The sequence below is a fragment of the Hemiscyllium ocellatum genome, chromosome 21 (assembly GCF_020745735.1).
Source record: "Hemiscyllium ocellatum isolate sHemOce1 chromosome 21, sHemOce1.pat.X.cur, whole genome shotgun sequence".
Classification (NCBI taxonomy): Eukaryota; Metazoa; Chordata; class Chondrichthyes; order Orectolobiformes; family Hemiscylliidae; genus Hemiscyllium; species Hemiscyllium ocellatum.
The window spans coordinates 62630987-62651703 of NC_083421.1; the positions used below are offsets into that span (position 1 = coordinate 62630987).

General features: G+C 38.4%; 1 protein-coding gene across 6 annotated transcripts in view; it reads left to right on the top strand.

Moving 5' to 3' along the window:
• The window catches only part of sptan1 (spectrin alpha, non-erythrocytic 1), a 104888-nt gene that overhangs the window by 36048 nt on the left and 48123 nt on the right, over nucleotides 1-20717 (top strand). For 3 of the 6 annotated variants that reach the window (XM_060841591.1, XM_060841590.1, XM_060841589.1), the window contains 10 exons: nucleotides 189-337; nucleotides 5801-5860; nucleotides 8608-8806; nucleotides 10646-10744; nucleotides 12395-12433; nucleotides 12926-12961; nucleotides 15772-15819; nucleotides 17600-17691; nucleotides 17927-18071; nucleotides 20098-20279. In XM_060841591.1, the coding sequence (XP_060697574.1) occupies nucleotides 189-337; nucleotides 5801-5860; nucleotides 8608-8806; nucleotides 10646-10744; nucleotides 12395-12433; nucleotides 12926-12961; nucleotides 15772-15819; nucleotides 17600-17691; nucleotides 17927-18071; nucleotides 20098-20279 (1049 nt within the window). The remainder of the gene's footprint in view (nucleotides 1-188; nucleotides 338-5800; nucleotides 5861-8607; nucleotides 8807-10645; nucleotides 10745-12394; nucleotides 12434-12925; nucleotides 12962-15771; nucleotides 15820-17599; nucleotides 17692-17926; nucleotides 18072-20097; nucleotides 20280-20717) is intronic. The other 3 variants (XM_060841593.1, XM_060841594.1, XM_060841592.1) reach the window with 2 other exon arrangements.

The window sequence follows — 20717 nt, forward strand, 5'->3', positions numbered from 1 at the left end:
AGGGAGATATATATTTGGATTAATTTGAAAAAAGTTATCTCATTGTATAAGAATTTAATGTTGTCTTTTTAATATTAGTTTGTTTTAGAATATTCCAGTGACTACTTTGCTTCACTTCATTAAAACCAGGGCTTGTGTACTTTTCTTGTGTGTAATTGTTGATGTTATTCCTTGGTCTTATTTTAAAGGATTGGTGGAAAGTAGAAGTGAATGATCGCCAGGGCTTTGTTCCTGCTGCCTATGTTAAGAAACTGGACCCAGCACAGTCTGCATCACGTGAGAATCTGCTGGAGGATTCAAGCAGCATAGCAATGCGCCAGGAACAGATCGACAACCAGTAAGTGATTAAACTAAGTTCTGCATTACTCGCCACATATTTTCACAGTGAAACGTTTCATGCCAAGCACTGGATGAAAACCAACACCTTCCACTTTTTGGTTCAGTTGGATGGGGTACTTCTAGTGCGTTGGGTAACCATTCAGCGCTGGCTAAAAGGAGTAGATGGTAGTCATCTGTCTGCCCCCCCACCAAGACCGGCGAAGGTTACATTCCAGGACCTACCATGGACAGGAGCAAACCCATTCAGTTAAATGGGAAACATACTTCCCTGGCAGCCTCCTGATCCCTTGTTCCGGAACTTTCCCTTTTATGTTGCAGCTGTGGGACACCGTGGAAAACAATTCCCTGGTTACAGGTTTCGCCTTGTATATATTTTGTTTTGTGTTCTTATCGGAAGTTATTTTGACCCTCAGTTGGTGCCATCCTATGCTAATTGATATTTGATACTTTTCTTGGAAATAATCAGCAAGGTAGGAAAAGGTATCAGGGTCATGGGGAAAGACCATGGGAGTGAGAACAATTGGATAGTGCTTTGCAAAGATCTGGCACAATATGACAGTGTGTAAATGATCAACTTTACAAAATAATATCTATATAAGCTCAGGCCTGTGCTAGGGTTGAGGGCGTAAGAGATTAACTAGCAAAAGAGTCCATGATGCAAAAGTGACTGTATGGTTTTGGATATAGTAAGAAAAATAATAGCTAATTCTCTTTCAAAGGACAAGCTAAAGCGCACTGGCCCAAAATATCTATTTTGTTTTGATTCTATATTGTTAAGTTTTTAGTCCATTATACTTCTGATGTACTTAATTCAAGCATCTATGGAAAGAATAAGAAAGAGAGAAGGCGAAGAGGATGTATGCAAGTTATGTTGAAGAGAAATAATAAAGTTTCTGAAGACTTAGACCACTTTAAAGTTTAGATTGGATAGAAATGAAAAGGGAAATTTCATGAGACAGAGACTAAACTATAGAATGGTTACAGGGCAGAAAAGGCTGTTCAACCCTTTTTGTCGTACCAGCTCTCTGCACTTGTGGAAGAATGTGAGAATGTAAGAAATAGGTGTAGGCCATTCAGCACCCCCTAATCTGTTTTGCCACTCAACAAGATCATGACTGATTTGTCTCAGGTCTCTACTTCACTTTCGTACCAGCATAGAATATGGGCGGCACGGTGGCACAGTGGTTAGCACTGCTGTCTCACAGTGCCTGAGACCCGGGTTCATTTCCCGACTCAGGCGACTGACTATGTGGAGTTTGCACATTCTCCCCGTGTCTGCGTGGGTTTCCTCCGGGTGCTCCGGTTTCCTCCCACAGTCCAAAGATGTGCGGGTCAGGTGAACTGGCCATGCTAAATTGCCCGTAGTGTTAGGTAAGAGGTAAATGTAGGGGTATGGGTGGGTTGCGCTTCGGCGGGTCGGTGTGGACTTGTTGGGCTGAAGGGCCTGTTTCCACACTGTAAGTAATCTAAAGAACAGCCATCAACTCTCAGGTTTTCAAAAATCTATCTACCTCTTTAAATACTTTCAGAGATTTAGCATCCATAAGTCTGAGGTAGAGAATTGCAGACATTCATTACCTTCTAGGCAAATAACTTCACTTTTCAATTTTAAATGAGTGTCCCCTATTCTGTAACTGTCCTTTTTTTTAATTAATTTGAAATTACCCCGCTCGTGGAAACTTTTCCTCAACATCCACCCTATAAACCCGTCACAGAATCTTGAACATTTCAATAAAATCACCCTTCATTCTTCTAAGTTCTAATGAATGAAGATCTAATCTGTCCAGCCATTCTCGATAAGTCAACCCCTTTATCCCAGGAATCAACTTAGTCAATCTCTCGTGAACAGCCTCCAATGCCATTGCTAAATATCCTTTTTCTCATAAAGAGAGGGACCAGATTGTACATACTACTGTAAGTGCAGCTTCTTCAACTCCCTTTACAGTGTAACAAGACTTCCCTATTTATAAACTGTACCCCACTAGCAATAGTGAAGTGTTGGGGAGTTATTGCTAGACTATTAATCCAGAGATCTTTGTACTGTCCCAGTGTTCCGGGTTCAGATCCCATCATGGCAGGTAATAACGTTTGAATTCAGTAAAAATGTGGAATTAAGGTTCTAATGATGACCATGAAACCATTATCGATTGCAGAGAAAGAACCTTTAGTGAAGGAAATTTGCTGTCCTTACCTGGTCTGGCCTACATGTGATTCCAGATTCTAGCATTGTGATTGAAGCTTAACTCCTCTCTGGGCAATTAGGGATGAGCAATAAATGCTAACCTATGAATGAAAATTTTTAAAAAGTTCTCTTTGCTCCCTGACTTGCTGCACCTGATTGCTAGTCGTCTTGCTTTTCATGTGCAAAAAAACCCAGATCCCTCTGCAGTGCACATTTGTTTGGAATCTCTCTCCATTTAAATAACAGTTTGCTTTTTGATTCTTTCTACCAAAGTACATGATTTTCCACTTTCTTACATTAAACTACCGCACTCCCATTTATTTTTGTATCACATAGTCACACTCCCCTGCATTTTCCCCAAAAGCCCTAAAAGGTTTTTTTGTGCTTATATGAAAGTTATTAAATGAATAATTGTTCATAGATAAATTGTTTAAAAGAAATGTAAAAGGTAAGGAGTTCTTAGGTATGATAAGGAATTGTTAAAAAGTAGCTCTAAAAGTGCTGCTGGAATAGGTACTGACCCCTGATAGCAGCATGTATTTGTGAGTGCTGAAAGAAGTCAGGGAACAGTCTTTGGCCAGTCTTGTTTTTTTGAGCAGTAGTGATTTTGAAAGAACTGTCAAAGAACTTAAGAGGTTGTTGGGTAACATTTCTTCAATAGACGAGGCAACACCACAATTAACATTTTCCTGGGTGATTAGTAATGTGGATTCTGGAATCTACAATAACGCTAGTTTCACAAGGCATGGGTTAATTGGAAACCGTGCAGATCCATAAAAAATAATTTAGCACAGAGGGTCCCCAATTTACAAACATCAGACTGTGCATAGCTCTTAGTTATGAATGTGATTCAAAACTGGTGTAATTTTAAAGATCTGACATACAAATGTTTTCTGTGTCCTACATTGTGTTCTGACTTGTGTATAAATCAACTTGCAAATAGACTCCAGAGGGGAACTCCTGAGATTGTCTGTAGTGTTCTTTTGTAGAGAAGGGATGGGAATGTTCTATATTTGAATTTCAAAAAAATAATGGTTGTTGTTTGATGAGCTGTATATAGACTGAAGAATGAGTTTCCTTCTATGTTGATCTGTGTGAATATTCTGATCTGAGTACGTGCACAGTACTGATATTTACAGACAAAACAAAAATAGGTAGGTAGTTAACTGTGAAGTTATTTCAGGAGGATGTAAACAGGTTAGTAGCTGGCAGAGCTGAATTTCCAATGAAGTTTAGAATGCACAATAAATAAAAGATGTAAACACTTGATTCAACTAGTTGAGAAATAGAGAAGCTTGAAGATATACATGCAATTCAGCAAAGAAAGGATGGGTTTAATACATTTTCTTTAATAAAGATGCTGCATTCTAAGCTTCAGAAAACAACAGAACACCACTTCTGCTTTAGTATTTTACGTCTGTTCAAATCATTTGCTTAAGCTGTATTTAGAACTGTCCAGTTTTGGGTCCCCAGCTCGATAAGGGTATTGACATTGTGAAATTAATATAGAGGAGAAAAAATAAGAAGTTAGTTGAGACAAATGCTTTAGTTACAAGGAAAGATGAGAAAATTGAGATTTTAATCATTAGAGAAGGTTCAGATGAATTCTGATGAAAGGTTCAATATAGTAGGGAAAAACTGTAGCACTTGCCATTGGATTGATAACAAGAGGACTAAAAACACCAAAAAATAAAGTGAGTGCACTTCTCTGTTGGATTGCTTTGACATGGTTAGAATATTTTTTATAAAAACGAAGGTTGACTAAAAGATTAATAAAGGGCAGGGAAACTGAAGTATGAGAGGAAGCTAGTTGGAAATAACAAAACCAGAGTAAGATTTTCTTTAGATTTTAATAAAGAAAAAGAGTTAACTGTGTGTTGCTTTCTGTAGACAGTGAACCTAGTAAATTAATGGAAAATAAGATGGTAGGATAAGTAGGCATTTTATTTTAGCTTGCTTTGGTATTCATTACAGAGGATACAAGTAATATCTCAGAAATAACAATAAATCAGAAAATGGAGAGGAACTCAAAAGCTTAAAATCACCACGAAAGTGGAACTGAAAAATTTGTAGCTGCAGATCCTGATGGACTTCATCCTAGGGTCTTAAAAGAAACAGCTAATTAGATAGTTGATATTTTGGTTATAATTTTCAAGACTTCCCTAAAATTGTTAAATTGACTTGATTGAAGCATACGAGATCCTGAGGGCTTTTGACATGGTCAATGTGGGAATTGGATGTTTCCTCGTGTGGGAGACCCAGAACTAGAAATCACCACTATTTAAAAGTAGGCTCTTGCTCATTTATGGTAGAAGTTACTGTTTTATCCTGAGGGTTTTGGGTCTTTGGAACTCTTCCACATAAGGCAGTAGAGCAGAGTCTTTTGATTATTTTTGATTATTTTGATTATTATCAAGGTTGAGTAGGTATGTCAAATGATCAGATCAGTCATTAATGTTGCAGCAGGAAGGAGGAGTTATGTAACTTAGTTCTTTTCCACCTTTGTATGACTTGCCTGCAATAACGAAGCAAATACATAACAAATAGATTAAACATTTTAAAACTAAACACCCAAATTGCGATGTGGCAAATTTCTATTCAGGAAACTATTGCAGGTGCAATGGACTGTCTTGCTGTTGAACTGTAAAATTTTGAGACTCTTGTACTGCAGGCAATAGGCTTGCACTAAGTTTAGAAGAACATGGGACATCTTGATTGAAATATATATAAGATCCTGAGAAGCTGTTTAAAAGGGTGCATGTGGAAAGGGTATTTCCTCTTCTGTGAGAGGGATCACAGCTAGTGGGATCTCCTTCTGTGGAAAGTGCTTCTTCAGTTTTTCCAGGTCCAATGCAAACTATATGTCACTATAATATTCCAAGTCCATTGAGAAAAATTGAATTTGAACAACATGCTACAACGTTCAATGTAATTGTTTAGAAGCAACCATTTTAACTGCTTGTCTTCTGGCACTAGTTTGGCATTTTAAGAGTGTCAGTGAGGGTGTGAAAAAAATCCTCTCTTAAATGTGATGAAAAATGCATGAAACTGAAATTTGTATTTACTGATTAAGAAATTAATTTTATTTTGGACACTTCTTCAGTTGCTTGTTGCTAATCAAGCTGCACTCTTCAAGTTGCTTGCTTGCTTTTATCTGTTGCTTCTGGAACTTGCCATGCTAATTCTAGCTATGTACTAATTTTCCTTTCTTTAACAGCTGCTTTAAGCCTTTAATCTACTAATGGTGCATGCTGTGCTTTGCTCCCTCTGTCTGTCCAGGACTTTGCTAGCTAAGGAGGTTGGCAGCGTTGTGCTCCGTATGAAGCAGGTGGAGGAATTGTGAGTAGGTTTGGCTCTTTCTTGATGTGATGTGATCTTCGCTTCCATTAATTTTCACACTGTTTTTGCTGAAGCTTGTGGACACTGGCTTAATTTAGATATTATATCTTTTGAAAGAACTTGCTTACTAAGATCGAATTGCATGGTTTTGTGTGATAGACCAACTGGTGGAGATGGAGTTTTTCTCTTTACCTGGTAGGTGTGTGAAAATTGGCATGACTTGCTGTTTAGAGTGCACTATTTAGTTTTTAATTATTCAGTTTTTGCCTTCTGCCATTGCTGTAGGTAGCATACTAAAAGCACACAGGTAAAATTTACATTAAGCATAGTCTATAAAGTGACACAAAGTCTAAGCTTTTCATTTTACGTATTCCTGACTGACCCACAAGAAATCAAACTTTCAAAGGGAAAATCAATTTGTATAGCATGAGAAGAGGGCACTGATTTAGTTGGCATGGAAAAACTGCTAATTGTCAATGTTAGCTGATTTAAGATCAGACCAGAAGACTCTAGTCAAGGTGTTTGGTGTGGAATGCAACAGGATACTCTGGAGGCTGCCCATCTCTGCTGCATTCTGCAGGGCAGCCAGTTGCAGTTTTACCGGCCAAATCAGACTTTTTAATCACTTAACCAAGATGGACAGTCAGTAGTTCCTGCTGCAATGGTTGGCAAAGAGCACTTTCTTTTTCTGATCTCCTGAACCCTGATGAGTGCAAGACAAAAGTCTTCAACCTTGTGTCTCATTTTGATCATATTAGTTCTGTATTACCAAGCAATGAAAGCTTAAATTTCTGAAACCTAAAAAAAAATGATTGTACGCTTTCAGATTTGCATCATGTCCATTTTAAAACCGTTGGGTTCAATTAGTTTTGAGATGCAGTACAAATATTCTATTTCTAGGTGAGTCAGACTGGGTAAGCTTTAAATATGTTAGAATACAAATTAGGAGCAGGGGTAGTCCACTCAGCCCTTTTGAGTTTGCACAGCCATTCAGAGATAATGGTTGATCACATTACTCCACATTCTGGTGCACTCCTGATTTAACCTTTCACCCCCTTGCTCATCAAGAACCTATTTTACATTTGCCTTAAAAATTCAAGAGCTCTCCTCAAAAGGTGGTGGAATCACAGTTGCAAGGATTTATGACTATGATCTTTCCTCACCTGTATCTTAAATGGAGAGCCCCTTATTTTCAAACAATGCTCTCACCCCACCCCCAACACCCAACCACCACCACCCAGTTCTAGACCCTTCCACAAGAGGAAGCATGCTTTTCACAGGCGTGCCTTTTCATGACCCCCGCAGGATTTTGAATGTTTCAGTCAAGTTGCCCCTTGCTCTTCTAAACTCCCAGCCTTTACAAACCTAGCCTGCCAATTTTTTCTTCTCATTCCAGCTATTAGTCTGGTAAACCTTTTCTGAACTGCTTCACATGCACTTAGATCCACTCTTTACTTCAGAAGACCTGTACTACACACAGTACTCAAGTTGTGTTGTAACTTTCAACATATTAGCAGAAATCTATAGAGCATGATGGGAATTTGAGCAGTAGAAGCTTAGAATTGTTCTATACTAAAATTATGAACTTTCCGATTGGTACATGTCTTCTACTCGTGTCTAAGTTGTTTGATTTAAAGAGAGGAAGGTATATTGTTTGTGATCATACAAAATAAAACACATTGATTTTAGGACTTTCAAATCAATGTCTATTGACAGCATCCAGTGATCAGACATTTTTTTTGTCCATAAGTTTTGAGTTTGATGCCATGTAGCTGCAAAATATAAAGACTAGAATGTAATACTTCAGAGCAATGATTTACAAATGTTTAGAATATATTGGAATTGGATGTGTGATGTCGTTCAACTTTTAGTGAGAATGGATGTACTACATTTTTAAACTAATATTTCACATACAAGCTAAACATGTGTGATATATTACTGATTTGTGTTACTGAAATGTGAAATGCACACAATGTATACTTGGAATATATGATTTCAAAATTTCTGTTTCCAATCAACTCCACTTTGGGCATCTGAGCATTATTAAAGAATGCTTTCAGATTTTTAAGTCATTTAGTAATATAAAGTTTAGGAAGCACAATAGATTTGATTCATAAGATTGAAGGGGACAGCTGAGGAGGCGGAGTGAAGTGAGATGATGGGGATTTGTATTTGTAGAAGCTAAGTGATGATTTTGTATCTATATCCTCCATCCATTGTTACATAAACCCAGTATTACTTCAGTGCTGACTGAGTAACTTTCAAACCATTGACGAGCAAGTGTCAGCATTTTGTTTTTGTTGTCTTTTTATCATTGTTAGATTTATGGTTCTCCATTGATTTGCTGTCCATCTACATAAGCAATTCCACATTCTTAGATTACTTACTGTGGAAACTGGCCCTTCGGTCCAGCAAGTCCACACCGACCCTCCGAAGAGCAATCCACTCAGACCCATTCTCCTACATTTACCCCTTCACCTAATACTACGGGCAATTTAACATGGCCAGTTCACCTAACCTGCACGTTTTTGGACTGTGGGAGGAAACTACAGTACCCGGAGGAAACCCACGCAGAGAATGTGCAAACTCCACACAGACAGTTGCCTGAGGCGGGAATTGAACCTGGGTCTCTGGTGCTGTGAGGCAGCAGTGCTAACTGCTGAGCCACCGTGCCACCCACTTAAACTGTTTGTGTTTGTTTAATTGCTTGTAATGAGTAAAGTGACTTTGGACATGTTTCCTTTTAGATACCAATCGATTCTGGAGCTGGGCAAAAAACGTAAGGATATGCTGGAAAAGAGCTGTAAGAAGTTCATGCTTTTCCGGGAGGCCAATGAGCTGCAGCAGTGGATCCATGAGAAGGAGACAGCATTGACCAGTGAAGAAATTGGCACTGACTTGGAACAAGTGGAAGGACTGCAGAAAAAGTTTGATGACTTCCAGAAAGTAAGTAAGACTTTTTAACTTGGAACTATCTTGAAAGCAGAGAAATGCAAACCTCAACTATGTAAACTAGATGCGAACACCATGGCTGATTTATCTTTGGCTACCTGATGTATTGACTTATCGTTGCCATTTTCTTCCTGTCCACTGTTCATAACAAACTATAGTTGTTAGTTTATTCTGGATGAGGTAGATTGGTGTAACAGATTTAAAACACAAACAAATTTCTAAATTAGTATCATAGAATTATACAGTACAATGAGTCTGTGCTGCCAAAATACACTACTATCCCATACTAGTCCCACTTTTTCCTGCACTCGACCCATAGCCTTGAATGTTCTGACACTTCAGGTGTTCATCCAGTTCCTTTTAAAGGTTGTGAGGTTACCCACCTCAATTACCCTTGCAGGCACTGCTTTCTAGATCCCCACCATATCCTATGAAAAACCTTTTCATCAAATCCCCTCAATCTCCTGCCTCTCATTTTTAAAAGTTTGTTGCCTTTTTCTTGATACTTTTGATTAAGGGGAGCAGCTGCTTTCTATCCACCCTTTCAGTGTTGCTCAGAATCTTGTATGCCTCTGTCAAGTCCCCACTCAACCTTCTCTGTTCCACAGAAAACAGCCCAAGCTTATCCAGTGTGTCTCAATAGCATAAATGCTCTATCCCAGGCAACATCCTGGTGAATCTCCTCTGCACTTTCTCCAGTGCAGTCACATCTTGCCTGTAATGTGGTGATCAGAACTGTTCACACTAACAAAGTTCTGCAGCTACAACAGTACCTCTCCGCTCTTACAACCCATGCCTCACTGATAACGTTAAGTGTCCCAAATGCTGCTTTAACTACCTTGTTAACTTGTCCAGACACCTTTTTAGGGATCTATGGACAAGCACCTGATGATCCCACTGTTACCTTTTTCAGGTTCCTAAATAGAGCTAAATAGATTGGTATCGCACCTGCAAAGTTGTGTTTTGTCTAGTTTTGAATTTTGTGTACTAGTTTCACCTACCCTCCACCCAGCCACCCACCCACCCCTATATAAACTGTGTCCAACATGGTTGTCTAGTTATCCTCCTCAACTCTGGCCAACTACTAATTCTTTACCTGTCACTGAGCTGGCCATAGCTGGGTGAGGAAGATGGGCATCACAGCCAAACATGAGACCCCTATTCCCAGGCATCTGTTTTTGTTTTTTCCAGATCATTATCCATTGATTTAGGAGCAGGGTGCCCTGAATGATTTCCTATTATAGCCAATAATAAATGCAGAGTTCTGTACTGAGATTCAGGGATTTCAGCATTTCTATGAAATTAGTATTTCAAATAATTTATATCTCTTCATTGTGGTGGGATTACTTGAAATATCTATTTGTTATTTCTGCAAAAGTTTTTTGGCTTTAGCAATCTTCACCCACTGTGCATGAACAGGCTAAACCTGGTTGACACACCACTGGTTTAATCTTTAGAAAAAGTGCAGAGAATTCTTATTTCTAGAAATTTATTTTGTTAGCGAGTTTTAAGAAGATTTGTAGCTCAGTTTGAGGTTCTGGATGAAGATTTGCTGGCTGAGCTGGATGGTTCATTTTCAGATGTTTCATCACCATACTAGGTAACATCTTCAGTGAGCCTCCAGACGAAGCACTGCTGGTGTTTCCCGCTTTCTATTTATATATTTGGGTTTCTTTGGGTTGGTGATGTCATTTCCTGTGGTGACATTATTTCCTGTTCTTTTTCTCAGGGGTGGAAGATGGGATCCAAGTCAGTATGTTTGTTGATAGAGTTCCGGTTGGAATGCCAAAAAATTATTTAAGTTAAAGTCCTGCTTAATCCAATATTTTTCAGGACTTGAAAGCCAATGAGTCTCGCTTGCGCGATATTAACAAAGTGGCAAACGATCTCGAGTCAGAGGGTCTGATGGCTGAAGAGGTTCAAGTAGCTCAGGTACAGTATCATTTCATTTAATTTTCAAAAAAAATTCTATTTCCAAAATGAGTTTACTGTCCATTGTGAATCAAGCACATATTAAAATAAATAAATTCTATAAAGGGATAAATGGGGTAAAGTGATTAGTATGTTAAATGCAGCTGCATTTTTGTCGCCACCTTAATGCAAAATAAAAGCTTCTAAATTTTTTGCTCCTTGAATTGAAAATTGTGCATGCAGCACAGTGGTTGTGGAAAAACTGCAAGTTCGTATTCTCAAAATGGACCTCTTTGTGTGATGTTCTCTTTGGTAAATTTACTCTTCCACCAACATTAAAATGAGTGTTCGAATATGGAGGATTCGGAGAAGTTGCCCTTCCAAACACTTTTTATCCACATTAAAGGTTCTGGTTTCTAGCTGCACCCAGTAGTCTGGGTGGATTGTTGAGAGCAATACTAATGTGAAGACTTCCTGTCTGCCTGTTGTTAAAAATTGTATGACACTTTTTGAGGAACAGTATGGGAGCTCTTTGGGGAGTTCTGGTTTTTCTTGTAAATATTTGTCCCTCAACTAACATCCCAAAAAAATGATTAAGCTAGACATTCATTTTGCTTATAATTAGTGACATGTTTTGTTAACTGAACACTGCATGTTCCAATACTTTGAAAGAGTTACTGGCTGCAAAGATTACTTTGGGCCTTTCCTGAAAAAAGGTGCCAAATGCATGCAAGTTTCTTTCACTCTGTACTATTGAGTTCAGTCATGATATATTATTGTTTTTTTGGAAACTTGAGATCTAACTTGGAGGAATAACTTACAGCTTTAAGTTTGATTGGTATTTCTATATTGTGTGTACTAAGGACAAAGATGTAATTCTTTAATTTCATTTCCGCTGTATTCTGAACGTGATTTTTTGGAGACTTGGTTGTTTATCTGCATTTAAATAGGGTCTTTACAATCCTTGAAGCGAATTTTTCAGTGCATTCGGGAAGGGTAGATAAGCTAGGCAAAACTAAACTGCTGGTGCCTACTGTTGGGAGTCCATTAACACAAAGAGCTTCATGTTCTTCTACAAAAAGTGCCATGGGATCATAACCTGAGTGGAGCTAAATCTAATTTATCCAGGCGTGCAATGCTGTACTTTAATTATAGCAAGATCAGTGCTATAAACTCAAAATAACCTTCCTGAGATTAAGCTTTGTTCTTCTGATTGCACAACCCTTGGGTTATGCTTTGGTTGTTGCCAGGCATTTTATTAATGACTTCCAAAACATTAGCCAGCAAAACACCTGGATCCTGCATGTGTTATCCTGCATAATTGTACCTCATGATTTTTATTTCCTAAGTCTATTATTCTCTTTCTCAATCTTGCCACTTTGATTTAATATCGGCAAGTACGATGTGCCATTTATCGACTAATCTACCTCTGTCTTTCTGCATGTGATAAGCTGATTTTTGCTTGTTGTCACTCTTTAATTGGTAAGATCTTTATAAAGTCTTCGCAGTTATAGTTATTCACAAAGCAGTTCTGACGCCAATCTCAGGTCTGCACCAGTTAGCTGCTTCCAGGTCCATGTACGGTTGTTTTCACTAACTAAATCAATTTCAGAAACACTTCAGCTTTGTTTCGTTAAACACATTTTGTGTGTTGTCCTTTACACATTTTAGGAACAACCAGTCTTGGGATCTGCCCCAGGAGCTGCCAAGGTAAGGGTATATTGAATAAATTATGAATATGAAATTGAAATATGAGTAACATTATAAACAGCAGATATCTTCAGTCTAAACAACAACAAATGTTAAATGCGATTTTGACAGAAGCCAGGCATGTACTTTTCTAGTCCATTTTATTTCTACTCGCACTTCACAAATTCCAAGAAGACTGATTCCTCATTCCCCATTTGTTCACCCTTTTGTCCTTTTCTTAATAGACTGAGTACCTGTTCTCCTAGTTTCATTTTACATATTTGGGTCCACTTTATTTTCTGTTCTGTTCTGTTCTGATGGTGAGCATTATTTTAAAATGAGTACTGCAAATATAATAGGGCTGGGGCAATTTGGTAGGAATGTATTAAGCACTTGAAAGATCAATTTACGCCATGTTGGACCGATATGGGGTACATACCATGTGACGTAACAGAATTAATTTGGCGTCCAGTTTCTCAAATTTTAGTTTCTTTTTGTATTTTTTTTCCATAGGATGAATCTGACTCTAAAACCACATCGCCATGGAAGGTATGAGTTTTATTTTCCAGAATCCTCTCCTATTGACTTTTAAAGCAAACTGATTTGTATCAGGCTTCCATTTTCTAAACCACTAATCAGTTACAATTCGAGATGTCATTCTATGATTTTTAATTTTCCTGTTCAAAAACTGTTTTTGCCCATGTCCAAACTCTTTAGAAAAGCATAGATTAATTTACAGTGACCAAGGTCACTGCTTTACCATGACTAATTTTAAGTTATTTTTAAATTTTCTTTTAAATCCATGATTTCATCCATATAACCTTTCTAAAAATGTCAATTGAGGTTGTTTCTGGCTTACAGTTAAGGGTTGGTGTCAGTGTGGTTTTTAATGAAGTATTCCTGATGATTTTCCTGTATCTGTTGTCGGTCTTTGTCGATCAGTCCATTTCTCTAGCCTATTTTAACATAGTAGCAGACACAGTCAAATTGATTATGCTTCGCTTTGCCACTGGAACTCATTTTATCTTTTAACATCTGAATTGTGTCTCCTCTCTAATTTTGATTTATTAAATAAAATCTTGATATATGTCCAAAACTAATAAAGGAAGTGTTGGATGAAGGCCCAAAAGAGTTCTCTTATTTATCCTTCAGAACCTAAGCAAAAGAGCTGAAGACATGAGCAAACGCCTGTAGAGATTTACCCACCGTTAATCTGTCCTTGTAACAAGCACTCATGAGGCAGGCCTATTTACTACTATTATGATATTTGTTTATATCATTATGCAGAAATTTTAAATACAGAAATTCTTGCCAAGACAACAGAATAAGTCCCTTCATTTAAAAAAATTGTACTTGAATAACATGCAGTACAACATCTCTTTAAAAACAATACAAGTATTTAGCACTGTTCCAGAATTTTGTAATGTTACAACCGTGTACTTTTTGAAAAGGTTATTTCCACATAGCTCTTGTACTTCTAATTGAGAAAATCACCAAATTCATTATTTTATCTACATTCTTTATTCCTTAATGCCACATTTTTCAACTTGGGCTAGCTAATATGTGAACTGCACTAGAATTTTGGAAAGCAAGCTACAGGTGTTGTAGTTGTGATAACTAACCTGGATATATTTTAGGAAAGCCAGGCAAAGATGTGGAAGAGCAAGATATGCTGATGGGGGAGATGAAGAGTTGTCGGGAGGAAGTTTGTGGAGCATTGACCACTTTGCCCAAAATGCTTGTTGTTCTTCCCAACCATATGTAATAATGTGAACTCTTCCCTGTCATCAGGCCAAGCTTATTTTGCTGATATTGTGTTTCTTTAAACTAGAAGCTCACAGTTAAAACAAGTAATTGATGTTGGCTTGAGTATGTTTTGTTTGAGAAGTGCTTGTCATTTCCAATTTACTTCTCTTTAAGGTGATCTAATTTGTTTATCTTCCTCTGTGGAGTCACAGGTAGGGAAGATAGTGAAGAAGGCATTTGGTATGCTTGCCTGCATTGGTCAGAGTATGGAGTATAGGAGTTGGGAGGTCATGTTGCAGCTTTGCAAGACATTGTTCCAAAAGTGGCCTAACTGTTGGGTGTAGTTCTGGTCTCCCTCCTACAGGAAGGATGTTATGAAACTTGAAAGGGTTCAGAAAAGATTTACAAGGATGTTGCCAGGATTGGAGAGTTTGAGCTTTAGGAAGAGGCTGAATAGGCTGGGGCTATTTTCCCTGGATCATCAGAGGCTGAGGGGTGACCTTTTATAGAGGTCTATAAACTAATGAGGGGCATGGATAGGGTAAATAAACTAGGTCTTTTCCTTAGGATTTAGAGAGTCCAGAACTAGAGGGCATAGGTTTAGGGTGAGAGGGGGATGATTTAAAAGGGACCTAAGGGGCAATGTTTTCAAAAGCAGGGATTGGTGCATGTATGGAATAAGCTGTCAAAGGAAGTGGTGGAGGCTAGTACAATTACAACATTTTAAATCTGGGTGGGTATATGCATAGGAGCGGTTTAGATGGATATGGGCCGGGTGCTGGCAAATGGGACTAGATTAATTTAGGTTATATGATCGGCATGGAAGGGTCTGTTTCTGTGTTGTACATCTCTATGACACTGTGACTCTGGGTCAGGAAAGAGGGGGCAAGGTTTAGACTGACTACTGTTCCAGATCATAATTTATAGGTTTCTTCTCTGGTAAATTCATATCTCAATATCTGGAAAAGCTGGATTAATTTTGGCAGCATTCTCCTCAGTGGTCACTGCCATGCTAACAGAAAGCAATAGCTACTTGAATTTGTGTTTGTGGAGTCACTTCCTATTATAAGTGAATGTATGTAGACAGTAGGAAAGAAGTTCTTCTGAAGCATTGCACAGCTGGGGTGGCAGTTTAAAGGTACCGTACTTCATTCTAACTTTTTCCAAACCCAATTTGAGCAATGCAATTGCTAACTGATATCTGTAATTTATATTAATATGTTATCTGGACAGAAAGTTTAAAATGCTTTTATTTGTGGAGGAGCTCACATGCTTCATTCTTTTGTCAAATTATTAAAATGATCTATGTTTTTCATTTAACCTGGCACTTTTTGATTCACTGTTTATTCTGTCTGTGGTCTCTCAAGGCTTTCCTAACTGTCAGTATTGAGATCTTAATGGTTAAGGGTGTGGTCTGTCTTTCCCATTCTACACTTAATCTCTCAGGCTACTAAAAGGGAATTCTAAACTTAGTGTTTTTCTGTTGATGGTGAACTCTTGCATGCCATGTTCTATTAGTTCTAAGTATTTCTAATTTTAACGTTTCTCTTCACTAACTGATGGATCGTGACTGGTTTGGTTTTCCACTGCTGTGATTCATGGTTGCGGTTTAGACTGTGCGGCTGGCAACACATACGGTGGCTAGCTTTAATGCCATCAAGGTAAGAACTGATGGATCTGCTCCCTTCTGGCACTGTCTTTTTCACTCCTGTCTCAAATATGTGATGAGCTCCTCGTTGCTTTGTGCTGCCTTTCACTCATTTGTTACAGAGCCCTGCCCCTTGTACTATTATTATGGCTAGTTTCCCCAGTGGCCCAGTTACAGTACAGTCTTTCCTTCCCTGTACTTCATGTTTCTGTATTACAAAATAAACCTGTTGTGTTTGTAAATGCTTCTTGCTATATGCTGTTAGCAATTGAGCCAACTGAATACTTACTGTCAAATCAAATTTTGGTAACATAAGTTAACCCTTTTTAAGTATTGAATGTGCTTTTTGTTTGTATCTGTATTTGAAATATTTTGTAAAATTATGAAGAAAAAGCTATATTGTTGAAATCTAGATAAAGTGAAGCATGTGAAATAGTATCAAGTACAATTTGGATCATTGATAGAATGTGACAACAGGGCATCATTGTACTCCTCAACCTTTGTTGACTTGGAGCAATTTAAAATGGCAATGATGGTGCAATAGAGGAAAAAGACTGACACAAATGAGGATGATGACCAGGATAGGGTAATTGAAGATTCTGTGAACGTTGATGACATGGGTGTTCACATAGAAGGAGAATGATGTGACTTGGAACATGGCAACCTAAGTAGCAAGTGGGAGGAGGATGATCAGAGTAGAGCAAGGGGAGTATGGTGGGGAAGAAGAAAATGAAGAAGAAAAAGATAGAAACAAATATAATGGAGGCAGCAAATATCTCGGAAGGAAGATAACACAAAGAGCAATGTAGATTTAACAGAAAATAGGCACAGGTCATTTACTCCTTTTTTTGAGCCTGGCATACTTTTATTTATGTTCATGGCTGATTATCCAACTCAACAGCTTGTTCTGTTTTTCTGCCTTCTCTTTTGATCTATCACTCAATGTTATATCCAAAAGCTTCTTGGAATCATATGATATTTTGGTGTCAACTGCTTCCTGTGATGGCAAATTCCACAGGCTCACCACGCTGGGTGAAGAAAATTCTCAGCCCTAAACTGTTTATCCCATATCCTTAGAATGTGACCCCTGGTTCTGCAAACTCGCCGCCTCCCCAATCATCGGGAACATCCTTCCACATCTACTTTGCATAACAAGCAAACTTAGAACCTGCTGTTAGAGTTTAGGTCTGATTGAGATCCTTATAAGAATGTTACCAAGACTAGCGTGATTGAGTTATAAGGGCAGGCTAGATAGGCTGGGACCATTTTTTCTCTGGAGCATCGGAGACTGAAGGATGGTCTTATAGAGATTTATAAAATCATGAGGGGCACAGATAAGGTGAATAGCCGAGGTCTTTTCCCCAAGGTAGAAGAGTCCAAATCCAGATGGCATTGGTTTAAGATGAGAAGGGCCATATCCCTTCTGTAACTTAGGTGCATATTGTTTGGTGACTGAGGAAATTTTAATTAAAGTTTGAATGATTTTTGCATCCTGTTAGCTGCTTGCTGATATAGATCATAGATATGTTGGAGCAGTATTCTGCAGCTATGATGGATTTTTAAGACTTTGTATATTTTCGTGAAATGAATGATATCTGTTAATGGCAAATGGATGGGTTTTTTTTTGGGCATGAAATTTAATACAGACACCAAACTGAAAATTTCCAGATTAACAATACCTAAAGTATCTATCTGGTTAAAATATAACCAGTTTTTGAGAGTTAAGAATGTTTAACTCTGCAGTGTTATCTCTGTGTTGAAGTGGGTTGACACAATCTTTCCACATTTCTCAGGAACTGAATGAGCGCTGGAAATCACTGCAGCAACTAGCTGAGGAACGCAGCCAGGTCTTGGGAAGTGCACATGAAGTACAGAGATTCCACAGGTGAGTGGCTGTGAGAGATGGAATAGTGAAGATCTACCTATTGATGCACAGCCAGAAATGTGGATGGGTGATGCTGAGACACCCGATTACTTTGTGTTATCTTTCATTAGATGCTTAATTGCGAATATGTGAGTATTTAGAAAATAATTTTGTTAGGATTAAATTGGCTGGAGTTTTTGCACAGAAGATTATTTAATATATAAATATTTTAAGATTGCTATTTGGTTTTGTGCAGAGATGCTGATGAAACGAAAGAATGGATTGAAGAGAAAAATCAAGCTCTCAACACTGATAATTATGGACATGACCTCGCAAGTGTCCAGGCTCTGCAACGCAAGCATGAAGGATTTGAACGGGATCTTGCTGCTCTGGGAGATAAAGTGAGCTATGATTGTAACCACAGAATCACAAACTTGTTATGGTGCACTTGATATGGCACAAAATTGTTTTGGCCTGTCACGTCTGTATGCCTGTCCAAAATAAGCAGTGACTTGGTGCCGTTCTCCTGCCTTTCCAATATTCTCCAATTTACTTGTATCCTGAATATCAGTTGTACTAAAAAAAAATCATCTAATGACATTTTGAATACCTTGGTTGAACCTGTCTCCACCATACTTCCAGGTGATGCATTTTAAGCCCAAGCCATTCACTAAGTGTAAAAAATTTCTTCGAGCATCAGATTTACTACTTTTGCAAATCATTTTACACCTCTGCTTGCTTGTATTTTATCTTTTTATAAGCATGAGTGTTTTTCTTCATTGACTCTGTCCAAACATCTCAATTTGACTGATGTTTCCAAAATCATCTCTTGGCTGTCTTCTTTCTAAGTGAATTAAATTCTCTAATCTCTGTTTTCATAATTGGCATTTTTCATCCATGAAGCCACTCATGGAAGCTTGTTCTGCACACACACTCTCTAATGCATTCACATCCTTCCTCATGCATGCTGCTCAGAACTAGACACTGTGCTCTAGTTGAGGACTAAGCAAATTCAGTGTAATTTCCCTGTGCTAGCAGTCTACCAAGATGTATTAATTCACACTTCTACGTATTGAACCTCATTTACTGCCTGTTAGTTTGTATAATTTTGATTTCTAAGTCAGAGGCTTTCAAACGTTTTCTTCCAGCCAAATACCCCTGTGGCAGCTTCAGACTCCTGAGACCATGTTACATATCTAAAAGAAAATGTGCTGTTGTTTTACATTTATACCGCAACCAATATAATAAGTCAGCAAATAAAGTGGCAATTTCTCAAGACACTGCTGAGGGCTCAGGATAAAGCTTGTTTCAATAGGCTAAAATCAGATGAGAAAGCCCTACTTTGTATAAAAGCAGTGGGAATGAAAGTAAATGATTGATGTATTCAGATAATACCACAAGTTGTGGAGTAAGAAGCATAGAATAGTAACAGAATACATTACCCTCATTGATTCTTTATGAATGAGTTATTTCATTGTCACTTGAATTTTACAGTAAGAAAGTAAAATACAGCAAAAAGCTTCAACAGTCATCACAATTCAGTGCCATTTTGAATAGCTTAAGAATAAAAAGGATAAATGATATGTGAAATTCCTGAGCCCTAAGCCACTACTCCACTCACGCCCAACCTCGCTGCCTGCTCCATATCCACTAGCCACAGGAGCCGCCACTCCTTACATGCCGTTTCTTCGCCCTTGGGCCCACTCTGCTGACACTGGGTCCCATGCTGAATTCACCCTCACCCCACATTCAGGACTTCCTGGTTTCACTAATTCCAGATGTCCTGGCTGCTGACGTTGCAGTCACTGCTTTACTAACGCCCAGGAGTCCCTGCTCTGGGCCTACTTGCAACCAGGAGTCCATGGCTGTGCTGCCAAACCAGGCCACAAGAGTACTTCTCTGGCTGCCTTCTGAGAAGCTGTCGGAGCAACATCCTTGCTGCCACAGTTGCCACAGCTTTCAGCCGCCACAGGGAGCGTTGTTTACAGCTGGAAGGAGCCACCATTCCATGCACGGCCTAACTGCCACACCAACTTCATCAACTAACCTCCTGTAAAAGACTCCAAAGAAAAGAAAAATTAATGAAAAAGAGCAGAAGTAAAAAGAAAGAAAGCGTGTGGATGAGGTCCTGTCAAGAGCATGCAAACAGCCCTGTTGCTTTGCCATCATCTTTCATTGGAATGCTAGAATTGAGATGCTTGAACATGAATGCTACAACCAAATTCATTTTTTTAAAAATGTAGACATTAGTCCAAAAAGATTTCTTCATTCATTAGATGCGGAGGAATTTCATTAATGCAAGAAGGAGTTAATGCAAGCAGGAGCAGAAAATATAGCCTGATGTATTGCAAGCAAATCTTAAATCTGCTGATGTATTTATTACTATGGCATATATTGCCTGATTTGAGTTTTAATTGTTAAATGTAGGTGAATTCTCTGGGTGAGACTGCAAACCGACTGATTCAGTCTCACCCTGAATCAGTTGAGGATGTCCAAGAAAAATGCACAGAATTGAATCAGGCCTGGGATAGCCTGGGGAAGCGTGCTGACCAACGTAAAGGAAAATTGAACGACTCTCATGACCTACAGCGTTTCCTAAGTGACTTCAGGTAAATTAGGCACTGTTTCTTTCTTTGTAAGAAGCATAAAAGTAAATCAAGGAACTTTGTATTCTGGAAATCTGAAATAAAAACAGAAATTGCTAGAGAAATTCAGGCCTGGAGCATCTATGGAGAGAAAGCAGAGTCAATGTTTCATGTCCAGTGACCCTTCAGATCTGTTTTATATGTTGTATTGCTTTATGCCATTAGTAAACAAACATCCGAATAAACTGGTGTAATCCCCTACAAATGTAGTAGTCAAATTGCAGAAATATAGAAACAAAAGCAGAAATTGCTGGAAAAGCTCAGCAGGTCTGGCAGCAAATGTGGAGAGAATTCAGAGTTAACATTTTGGGTCCAGTGGGTAAAAACAATGACTGCAGATGCTGGATACTAGAGTCTAGATTAGAGTGGTGCTGGAAAAGCACAGCAGCTCAGGCAGCATCC